General features: G+C 48.7%; 1 protein-coding gene across 1 annotated transcript; it reads left to right on the forward strand.

The window, feature by feature from the left end:
• The first annotated feature begins 596 nt into the window (after positions 1-596).
• Positions 597-11,291, forward strand: LOC138088297 (serine protease 40-like). The gene is given in 6 exon segments (XM_068983417.1): positions 597-804; positions 1,578-1,740; positions 3,939-4,031; positions 4,033-4,211; positions 5,749-5,915; positions 10,989-11,291. Coding segments are annotated over 6 exon segments (1,113 nt in total).
• The last annotated feature ends 1,078 nt before the right edge of the window (positions 11,292-12,369 follow it).

The following is a 12,369-nucleotide window of genomic DNA, read 5'->3' on the forward strand; positions in this document are numbered from 1 at the left end:
TTGGCATTTGAGAAGGCCATTAGTTATTAGAGGTCAGCAGTTGGACCCCCCTAAAGACCCATACTCTTGTATAATTCTCTCTTGCTGGGTGTGGGAAAGACCTGTGATTATCCATCCCATGATTATGTCATGTTGTATAATATCAAGTGAGTTTAAGGAAGGGATATTATCTTTGGTGGCCCTGACCTGATCACATGGGGAGGAGGGGCTGGAGGAACAATGAGTGCAAAGTGCACTGGATCTTGAAAGCAAGTTGGCCACATTGGATGACCCTTATAGAAGCACCTGACCTCTGAGCATTGGTATGCATTCCTTGTATATATTCCCAGTATATATTCCTTTGAGCATTAGTATCTATTCCTCGGCATACTGCCATAGCTGTCATAATGACTCCCCAGCTAAATAGGGTCACTGGAGAGGGATCCTATGTGCCCTCTGCTGCCCACCGTCAACCTGGGGACTCCCAGCAATGACTACCGTCCAGGGACCAGGGGCTACGAGCTCCAGACACCAGTGGCAGGCTGCTTCTCCAACTGCATGCCTGCCGTCCAGTCCAGGTCACGGGTGTGGCACGCACAAGGAGACGGTTTCCCAGCATGCCCCGGGGCCCACGCGAGCCGCTGTCAGCTCAGTCGGATCGCAGGCGCAGGACCGGCCAGATGGAGATCACGGCAGCCGAGGGCCCAGGGCCAAGCTGGAAGGTAGCCTGCACCCTGGCTGTTGTCCTGCTCTGCCTACACTCACTCCTGCCGCACACCAAGGTGGCTGGGACTGCAGATGAACCAGCAAGGTCTGCCGTGTCATGTGAGTAAGTAGGAGGGTGAAGGAGGTCCAGGTCGCTTGCCCTCATGTGTCCCCTCCCTCTGCTCCCCGCTGTTCCCATCTCCGCCCTGACAGGAGACAGGTAGGACCTGTACCTGCCCGCTGGTTTCTGGAGTCCCTGAGTCTCCGTGGGGCATGAGAGGTGGAGGAAGTGATAGCCCACTTCAGGGTCTTCACACTAGATTTCAACTGTCCTCTGTCCAAGGGCCAGCGGCCTGCACTTCCTGTCCTTATTGGCCCCCATACTCTCTTCATTTGGAGAATGAGGAAGTACTGCTTCAGAGAGAGAACTGTCAAGCAGAGCATGTTCTGTTTGGCCTCAGTCTCTCTAGAATATGAGGATGGGTGAGAAAAGGTGCCACCACTTTGTCTCAGTGGCATCACGCTGGAAGGCTTCAGTTTCTGGGACTTCAAAAGCAGTGTGCTAGTTAGGTGAACTAGGTCTGACAAAGTGTCTGGACCACTGCCCGACCTGGACCTCTGCCCTGGCTAATGTGCTGATAAACACCTCTGCAACTGCCTCCCTTCTTGCCTCCTCCAGATCCACAGGCTGCTTCTGTAGCACCACCATCACCAGCAAAGGTAGGTGGCCTTTTGCCATGTGAGTCAAATCATTTCACCCTGGCTCTTGGATTTTCCAGCTTGAAGAGGGAGGATGGGCTGTGGTGGCCTGGGTCCTATGGATACTGACCTTTGGAGGCACCACAGTTGGCATCCATAAGACAGAGACCTCATGGCTGGGACTGTCTCAACAGCATGTGGGAAGACTGCCATAACTGGGAGGATCATTGGTGGCAAGGAAGCAGCTGACAAACGCTGGCCTTGGCAAGGAGGTCTTCTCTACTGGGGAAGGTTTATCTGTGGAGCTTCTCTCATCAGTGACTACTGGGTGATCTCAGCTGCCCACTGCTTCCAACTGTACATCTTCCCCACAGCCTGCTGCTGGGTGGGATGGGGAGGGAGCACAGATGGACAGGACAGAAGAGGATGAAGGCTGTCCTAGTCTTTCTTTCTTAGGCTTTGATCATGTTTTGCTGCCACCAAGGGTCTCTGTGTGTGCCCCTGCCTTTGACTCCGAAGTCCCCTCTCCCTGGAAGGCCATCCCTGATCCTCACCAGACTCCAGTTTCCTGACTCTCTGAATCCCAGGACAGGGGCTGTTTGCCTCATTCTCCCTCTGGACCTTCATACTCTGGTAACACTTGCCAAGATGCTGTTGTTATCTCGGCTGCATGTAATGCATGTTAATAGCTAAATGGAAATTAACTCTGTGATGATCAGTAAATACTAGGAAGTAGACTTTACTTCCATTTTAAGTGCCTCCAATCTACTCTTTATCTTCCCTAAACTTAGGAGTTAGATATTGTTCGCATTCAACATGGACTCTGATTTCTACATCTTGCCCAGGTCTAGAGAGTCCACAAGATCTCAGCTTTTCCCTCCTTTTGTGAAAATAGCGGTGGCTATGTAGTGTCTCTGGTCACATGCCAGGCACAAGCTTCAGGCTCTGTATTGGAACCATAGTCCCAAGGCTTGCCAGAGCTGGGGGCATCCATCAATACCTTGTGTGGACGAACATTTTGCCCTCTTCCAACCAGGCAATCCACAGGCCATCTTCAGCACAATTGCTAGAGGCTTCCCTGGGTCCTGACCACTTCCACAGACTGGCAAGTTTCTTTCTGGAGGCATCTTGGAATCCAGCTCTTCTTGTCACTTTTGTTGAAGCATGTGCCTAAGAGGAGCTGTGGTCACCACCACAGGCCAGAGTGATGCATAAAGCAGATGGCCTCTGTCCAGAGAAATGGGACAGGGCAGTCAAGAGAGTGAACGGCTCCTCAGGTGCATCCTGAGTTTGCTCTGTACCTGGAGTGGGTAGAAAGTGTCACCCTCCAAGTCAGGAGTCTAGAGCTGCTGGCATCAGCTGGCTTTGAGATCCTACTTTGGTTCTATTTATTAATTCAGCACCCCTAGGTGCCAGGCCCCATGTGAGGTCCACTGAGCAGGAACTGGAGATGCAAAGCCCATCTTGAAGTTTCTGATCCTACCAGGAAAGTGAGACACAAGCCCAGCTCCTGTGATACAGGATGGGAGGCCAGAATGTGTAAGAAAGTAGATCTTGAGCCACTGTTAAGGGAAGTCTGTGGGTGCCATCAGATGAGGGGCTTGAAATTGGAGGGGCCTTGTAGGAGGAATTTGGTTAGGGAGACAGCCTAAGCAGGACATGTGGGTCGAAAGTTGCTCATGTTTCAACCGCAAGAAGTTCAGTTCCATAAACTCCTCTATTTGTTCCACAAGGACTTGTTGAGTGCCTGTTAACAGAGGAGAACCAGCCTATAGAGAACACAGTGTGTGAGGACTGGGCAGGAGAGGGATGCATCATTCTGGGCTGAGAAATCTGAGAATCACTTCTGGCCCTGGGAACTTCCAAGTGTTCTGGTCAGAGCTGGGAATGAGCCAAATGTCTGCTGATCTAAACTGTAGGGGTGCAGTTTGTTGTTGTTGTTCAGGTGCTAAGTCATGTCCAACTCTTTGGGACCCATGTACTGCAGCATGCCAGTCTTCCCTATCCTTTACTATCTCCCGGAGCTTGCTCAAACTCATGTCCATTGAGTTGGTGATGCCATCCAAACATCTCATCCTCTGTTATTCCCTTCTGCTCCTACCCTCAATCTTTCCCAGCATCAGGGTCTTTTCCAATGAGTCAGCTCTTTGCACCCGGTGGCCAAAGTATTGGAGCTTCAGCTTTAACGTCAGTCCTTCCAGTGAATATTCAAGGTTGATTTCCTTTTGGACTGACTGGTCTGACCTTCTTGCTGTCCAAGGGCCTGCTCATCTAAACTGAAGGGTTACAGTTTGATGTGTATCCAAAGTTTCTTTCCAGTACAAAGACTCTCTGCTCCTTTGATTCTATTACATGCTGGGTAAGCCATGAGAAACTTTCAAAGGACAAATATCCTGAGGCTATGGACAGCAATCAAACCTACCTCAATATTAGGAAAGAAGGAGAAAGAATCCTTTGGAATAGTGGTGGTGTGTCACCAGGAGGTAGGCAGCCAGGATAAGGATGATGGACCAGCACTCAGAGGATATGGGTAGTAACTAAACCTCCCACAACAGGTCCCATAAGCCATCTGACTACAAAATCCTGCTGGGGTACTATCAACTAGAAAAACCTACTGCATACAGTCAGTTGACAGCAGTGTACCGACTACATCCACGCTGACTGTAACAAACGCTACTACCAGGAGAGTGACATAGCTCTCTTACAGCTGTATCACCCTGCAAAGTTTTCTGACTCCATCTGAACCATCTGCCTCCTGGAAGCTAATATCCAGTTACTCAATCCTATCGTCTGCTGGATAACCAGCTGGGGGATGGTCACTACCCAAGGTGAGTGACAGCCAGGGCTGAGGCGGGGGAGAGGGGACTGCAGTAACCACTGTGGGGCCCTTCCAGCGCTTCTCATGCTTCAAGTTTCCTTCAGCCCATGCTTCAAAATAGCCTCAGTATCTCTAATTTCAAAACCAGGGTCCTGAGCTCTTTGACTCAGCTACCCAGGATTCCAACTTGACTCCCTGGTCCTGTTTGGGCAAGCCCCTTCGGGACACCTCTTGAGCTTCCACTCAGGTAGAGGTACTTGGGCAGCAATAAGGAAATGAAGATGGGCCTGCTTTCTGGCCAGGGAGGTTAAGTTGGAGCATTTAAGGCTTAAGAACATACATCAGTGAATCTCATGTCCCTCATCCCTTAACTCAAGTGAAGCTTACCCATTCTGCCAGCTTGCTGGGCATGCTTATTTTTAGACTGAGAGAATTTTGTGCTAGGGTGAATGCCTTTGATTCAGAAAAATAATAACATTGAGTGAAAAAAATGCAGAATGTAAATTTGACATGATTTGTAGGGTCGTGATTTGGCAGACCATATTTCAGTGGAGTCATTTGGGGCAGGACTTTGTTTGCTGTGCAGGCCAGTGCCAGCATCCCTGCTCTTGGCCACAAATGTCAGTCACAATTCCTCATGATGAGAACAGCCAACTCTCCAACATTTCCAAAGATATGTCCTGGGATGAGCTGTCACTTGTTAAGAACCACTAGCAAAGCAAGAAAGATTCTCCAAGACAGGTGAGATGGGAGGTGTTGGGACATGAAAGGAAGTCACAGGCTAGATCAGCCACCAGGACAGGGAGCAGCTGACACTAAAGAGATTCCCAGCTGTCAACTGTCCTTCCCTCTCCATACCCTCTGCTGATCACAGTTGCTGGGCCTGTGCCAGCCCTGTGACATGTGAGGAACACAGGACAAGCACTGCAGAGGAGCAAGCCATCAGCAGCACACTGTGCTGCCACAGGAGGATGCCTCCGATCTGTGAACAAAGTCTAGAAATAGCACCCGCATGGACAGTGTCCCTAGACATGTGCTCCTCTAGGAGGCAGGGCCATGCCTCGTTTGTCAAGCCGCCTAAGCACCACGAGGCACTGCGATGCCTTGGCAAGCCAGGACCCAGCTTCCACCCTCTGTGCCTCTGCTTCTGTTTCCACAGGGCAGCCAGATTAGTTGTTTTTTAAAGACAAGCAGACCCTTCAGTGGTTTCCTAGTGTGCTTAGAATGAAATCCAAGCTCCGCATCCTGGTGAGGAGGCCCTCCTTGCTCCAGACTCAGCTATGATATTGCCTTATCTTTTTCACCCCCTACTGTACCCACTGCAGCCACAATGATTTCCTTCCTCATCCTCCCCACCATGGGCCCCTCACATTTGCTGTTTCATCTGCAAGGTATCTTTCTCCCTCATCTTTGCACATCCACTGAAGGCTTCCTGAATCCTGGCAACTAGAACTGGCAGCATCTCTATTAGCAGGAAGGTTAGGGAGCGAGCTGGTCTCTCTCTCAGGGTCCACCCCACATCTGAACCCCTCTCCCTTCACCTGCAGAGCTCCTACCTAGTCCCAAAACACTGCAGGAAGCAGAGGTCGGCATTTTGGCTAATTCATTTTGTGAAAAGATTTTGAAACCGCCAGAAAGGAGCGACCAAACAGTTTCTATACAGGACGGCATGTTGTGTGCTGCAGACTTACTGAAAGGAGAGTCTGTCTGCCCAGTAAGTAACATGGGCTGCTTCTCCTCTCCTGCGGCTTCTGCCCCCTCTCTTGACTTCTCTGAGCCCTTCCCCAGTCCCTGACTTTCTCTTCCCAGGCGCACCCCAGCCTGATGCATCAGAGCTGAAGCACAGAAGCCCTCAAAGGGTGCTAGTCCATTCCTTCCATTTTCTTTATAACTTTTAGAAGCTTTGTTGAAGGATAGAATACATAGAAAAGGGCATACTTTACAAGTGTATCATTGGATATGTCTTTTAGAAATTGAAACGTTCAAGCAACCAGCATCCAAATGGGCATCCTCATACCCCTTCCTTTTACCCCAGAGTAGCCTTGACATAAATGGACATAAATGTTTGTCAGGACATAAATGGAATCTCACAGGGCACGCTTTCAGTCCCCTTCAGTCACCATTTTGTGTGTGAGTTCTGTTTGTCTTGTGTGGAGTTTCTGTTATGTGTCATATTGCTGCGCAGCATTACCTGCTTTGTGTTGTGTGAATATACATTTCTTTTTCCATTCTAGTGTTGATGGCATTTGGGTAGTTTCTGCTTGAGACCCTTGCAGGTGGCATCCTTGTGCATGTGTTTGAATGTTCATGGGTTTATATTTTAGTTGGGTATAATGCTAGGAGTAGAATTACTGTACCATAAAATGTGCACCTGTTCATCTCTCCTAGATACTGGAGACCAGCCTTCCACCCTGCTTGGACACATTTGCACACCTACCAACAATGGCTGCTCCATTTGGCCGCCAGGACTTCACACTGTCCACATTCTGGTTTTAACCATTGCGAGTATTTTTAGTTTGTGTTTCTCTGATGAATAATGAAGGCAAGGTCTTTTGCATATGTGAATTGCCTTTTTGTAGTATCTATCCAAGTATTTTGCCCTTATTTCAAACTGAGTTGAAGGCTGTGAGTCCAGTAGTGCTTGTGTGCACTGTCAGTGTCTTCTCCCACTCAGTGCAGCTTCTAGTTTATGGTGGGGGAACTGAGGTTCAGAAAGGCAAGAGGACAGGGGATGACCAAAGTCAGCCTTAGGAGAACCGTGTCCTTCTCTGAGGCTGAGCCCCCACCAGCTTCCTCACACATTCTCCTCTCCTCCCGCATCTTCTTTCTAGTGCTTTCTCTGTCTCAGAAACACACTGCCATCTTCAAACATGCCACATGACCCTTCTCTCCTCTTCCCACTGCCCTAATTCTCTGCCTGCCTTCCCAGCAGAGCTTGTCGCAGGATGTCTGCACTTGCCCTCTCTTGCTTGCTCACTTCTCTTTCTCACCTCAGCTCGCTTCATCAAACATCAGCACCTGCCATTCCCTCACACTGCTTTTATCAAGATAACCAAAGGCCTCAGCCTCGCTGGGGCTGCTAGTGGATATCAGACTTCCTCGCACACCCCCGCAGCAGTGCAGCCTACAGCACTTTTCATCAGATTCTAAGGGTGGCGCCTCCGGCGTCTCCTGCTCCCGTTCTCCTCCTCCTGACACCAGCCCACCAAGGACCCACGCCTTGGCTCTCATCCTCATCCTGCTCTCCTTGCCATGCTCCATTCTTCCTTAGGTAGAGAGGAAGGGTCAGTATGGTGGATTCTGAGTTTGGACCATTTCCTGCCCATCTCTGTTACCCTGGCTGCCACCGCCGTGTCCTCATTGTGTCCCTGCAGTTTTGTGGCCTCCTGCTGACTGTGTTCTACCCAGCCCCAGAACCAACCTCCCATCCATTTAGAATCCAGTTTAGGTCACATCACCTCCCTGCTGGGTGTCCTCCAGTGCCCCCTTCACCTCCAGCTCCCGGCTGATGAGGACTGGGGGCAGAGCTTGTCACTCTAGGCCACCTCTGCCTGCATCTCCCAGAGTCAGGCCTTGCTCATCTCTCCAGTCTTAGCTTAGAGAAGCTCTCTTAGGATCCTCCTCTGGCCCCTTCTGTTTCACCTCTGAGTCTGCAGATGTGGAGAATGTGCTGGGTTGTGTCGTGCGCCATCATCTTGTCTCCCACGTGCAGAATGTGCTCTTCATGTTCTAGATGAATACACGTGCTGAATACAGAGCGGAGGGGTGCTGTGTTTCCTTGGTTCCACTTTTTGCCCTGTGAGATGGAAACATTATGCCCCATAGTGCCAGGTGACTTCCTGTCTTGCGTCCCACACTCAAAGTTCCTCACATTCTCCTGGAAGTCCCTTGGGATTCCCTTCAAGTCCAGCCATCCTGCCAGCCTCACCATAGGCCTCACTTCTTTTCCTCAGCACATCTAGCAGTTTGGTATTTTCTAAAGAACTTTAACCAAGAAACTGAGGAAAAACTAGAAACCATAGTAAATCAAACGCAAAAGCTTGGGTGGAAAGGTTTTGACCACCAACTCGGGTACAGTATCGGTCCATAGTTCTCCTGGCACTCTGTCTACAAGATCCAATCCCTTGAATCTATTCTTCACCTCGATTGTATAATCATAAAGTATTTGATTTAAGTCATACCTGAACACCTGGGTTTGATCCCTGGGTCAGGAAGATCCCCTGGAGAAGGAAATGGCAATCCACTTCAGTACTATTGCCTGGAAAATCCCATGGACAGAGGAGCCTGGAAGGCTACAGTCCATGGGATCTCAAAGAGTCGAACACAACTGAGTGACTTCAATTCACTTCACTTGAATGGCCTAGTGGTTTTCCCTACTTTCTTCAATTTAAGCCTCAATTTTGCAATAAGGAGCTAATGATGTGGGCCAGCATCATCTCCAGGTTTTGCTTTTGCTGACTGTAGAGAGCTTTTCCATCTTTGGCTGCAGAGAATGTAATCTATATGATTTCAGTATTGACCATCTGGTGATGTCTATGTGTAGATTCACCTCATGTGAAAAAGAAATGCAAGAAGGCAAAATGGTTGTCTGAGGAGGCCTCAAAATTAGCTGAGGAAAGAGAAAGGCAAAGCAGAAAGGGAAAGATATACCCAATTGAATGTAGAGTTCCCAAGAATACCTAGGAGAGAAAAGAAAGCCTTCTTAAGTGAATAATGCAAAGAAATAGAGGAAAGCAATAGGATGAGAAAGACTAGAGATCTCTTCAACAAAATTGGAGATACCAAGGGAACATATCCTGCAAAGATGCGCACAATAAAGGACAGAAATGGTGAGGACCTAACAAAAGCAGAAGAGATCAAGAAGAGGTGAAAGAATACACAGAAGACCTGTACAAGAAAGGTCTTAATGACCTGGATAACCATGACAGTGTGATCACTCACCTAGAGCCAGACATCCTGGAGTGTGAAGTCGAATGGGCCTTAGGAAGCATCATTATGAACACAGTTAGATGTAGATGTGATGGAATTCCAGCTGAGATATTTCAAACCCTAAAAAATGATGCTATTTTCTGGCAGTCAATATGCCAGCAAATTTGGAAAACTCATCAGTGGCCACAGGACTGGAAAAGGTCAGTTTTCATTTCAATCCCAAAGAAAGGCAATGCCAAAGAATGTTCAAACATGCTCATTTCACAGGATAGCAAGCAATGCTCAAAATCCTTCAAGCTAGGCTTCAACAGTACATGAACCAAGAACCTCAAGATGATGCTTTTTAAGTGTTGCACTCAATATGCCAGCAAATCTGGAAAACTCAGCAGTGACCACAGGACTGGACAAGGTCAGTTTTCATTCCAGTCCGAAAGAAAAGCAATGCCAAACTACCACACAATTGCACTCATCTCACACGCTAGCAAAGTAATGCTCAAAATTCTCCAAGCCAGGCTTCAACAGTACATTAACCATGAACTTCCAGATGTTCAAGCTGGATTTAGAAAAGGCAGAGGAAACAGAGATCAAATTGCCAACATCTGTTGGATCATAGAAAAAGCAAGGGAATTCCAGAAAAACATATACTTTACTGACTACAATAAAGCCTTTGATTGTGTGGATCACAACAAACTGGAAAATTCTTAAAGAGATGGGACTACCAGATCACCTTATCTGTCTCCTGAGAAACCTTTATGCAGGTCAAGAAGCAATAGTTAGAACAGAACATGGAGCAACGGACTGGTTCAAAATTAGGAAAGGAATATATCAAGGCTGTAAATTGTCACCCTGTCTGTTTAACTTGTATGCAGAATACATCATGTGAAATGCCAGGCTGGATGAATCACAAGCTGGAGTCAAGAGTGCCAGGAGAACTATTAACAACCTCAGATAAGCAGATGGTACCACCGTAAAGGCAAAAAATGAAGATGAACTAAAGAGCTGATTGATGAGAGTGAAAGAGGACAGTGAAGAAGCTGGCTTTGGTTTCTCCATTAGTCATGTACAGATGTGAGATTTGGACCATAAGAAAGGCTTAGGGCCAAAGAATTAATGCTTTTGAAAGTAGTGCTGGAAAAAACACTTGAGAGTCCCTTGGAGAGCAAGTCAATTCTTAAGGAAATCATCCCTGAATATTCATTGGAAGGACTGATGCTAAAGTTGAAGGTCCGATAATTTGGCCACATGATGCAAAGAGCTGACTCATAGGAAAAGACCCTGACAGTGAGAAAGATTGAGGGCAGGAGGAGAAGGGTATGACTGAGCTTAAGACGGTTGGAAGGCGTCACCGACTCAAAAGACATGAGTTTGAGTAAACTCCAGGAGATAGTGAAGGACAGGGAAGCCTGGCAGACTGCAGTCTGTGGGGTTCACAAAGAGTGGGACATGACTTAGTGACTGAACAACAAAAAATGATGGTTGGGATGCAGTGTTAGGCTGAGCAGGCAGTTGGCAGCTTCTAGGCCTGCCACAGCCATTCTTCAGGACCTTAGAGGTACCTTCTCTCACACGGGATTGGGAGGGAAGAGGACTCACATCCTGAGCCTGGGGTGCCCCTGTTTCTTCTTGTAGATATGAAATGAGCTCTAAGGCCTCACCCCTGAGATTTTGATCTAGAAGGTTTGCAGTGGGAACCCTGTGTCTGCACCTTTCAAACTGCCCATGTAATTCTGATAACTCACTCATATTCCCATCTAGCTGTGAGGCCTTCTAAACTCCACTGTGTTCTCCTCACACTTTCTGAACAATGCCTGTCCATCTCCATGTTGGTCCGCATGACTCATGCCCTCTCTTTCCTCAGTGCGATTCTGGGGGACCCCTCGTCTGCAAATTAAATGACACCTGGTATCTGATGGGGCTGTCCAGCTTTAGTGCGCTCTGTGAGAAACCTGTAGGCCCCAGCATTTCCACCAAAGTCTCCGACTACAACCAATGGAGCACTGAGAAGCAGAAAAGCTCGCCCAGTCCTGACCCTTCAACTGCTCCTGCTCTGATCAACTTTAATTCTCTGGGCAATGTCCACAAGCCCAGGAACTTCCAGGTCCTTGTAGCTTCACAAACCTTCCACCTGCTGCTGACTTTCCTCTGGCCAATGGGGCTCTGACAGACACATGGGGCCCCGTGGCTGTCTTCTCAGAAGCCCATCTGCGTTTTTGCCAACTGGCTGCACTTAAATGTGTTCACCTCTGAGTCCTCCCTAAATCTGACTCTGCTCCAAGCCTGATAAAATAAAAACAATGGAAGAAGCCTCTGCTCTTGTTTCTGAGTCATCAGAACCACCTCATACCCCCACCCCAAATGTGCTTTGAGCTCTTCCTTGGGCAGAGATGGGAAAAGATAGGGACATTGAGTGACTGGCAGGCCATCTGGAGCTGAATACTCCTTGGGGAGTCCACCAAAAGAGCTGGCAGGGCTCAGGGACAAAGCATTATGCCCCAGGGCCTGCAGATCACGAGAGTCAGCATAGCAGTCACTTTAGAGGTAGATGACCTTCATCCGGAGCTGAGTCCTCCTCAAGGAGTGTTTCAGAAGAGCTGGCACAGCTCAGGGACAAAGCGTTACAGCCCAAGGCCTGCAGGGCGCTGAGTCAGCATAGCAGTCACTCCAGAGGTGTAAGATCATCTCTGAGCTGATAGGCCACTGAGGCTGTGTTTGAAAGGCTTGATTTGAAGTAAAGAGCAAGAGACCTTGACCACCAGGCTCATGTCAGCAGTCAGAGCTCTCTTCCATGGCTCAGCTCCAGCCTGTTCTCCCTGTTGCCACATCCCTGTCCTCTGATGGTCTTCAGAGGCCCAACCTCCAACCCCCCTGTGGAGTTGCAGTTCCCTGCAGTGGTTGAGGTTGGGCTGACCCAGGACTTGCTGGCCCAGCCCCAAGCCCACAAGTCATGTCCTGAACTGTGCCTGGCAAGCACATCTGGGTCACAGAATTTTAGTCAGTTAGCAGAGCTCTCAGAGGAACAACCACAGCCCCCAGCCTGGACCCTTGTTGATCAGGAAAGAGCGCTATTCATTGCAAGTCCACTGTGCCCAAGGTGCCATCAGGTGGTCTGTGAAAATTCTTTCCAAACCCGTTGTCACCCAAATAGCCCTGCCCCCTTGCCAGCATGTAACAGCCGGTGAAGTCACACACATATGGTCACCAGAATCTTGCTTCCACTAACACAGATTTTGTTCCCAGTT

This window comes from Capricornis sumatraensis, chromosome 11, assembly GCF_032405125.1.
Source record: "Capricornis sumatraensis isolate serow.1 chromosome 11, serow.2, whole genome shotgun sequence".
NCBI lineage: Eukaryota > Metazoa > Chordata > Mammalia > Artiodactyla > Bovidae > Capricornis > Capricornis sumatraensis.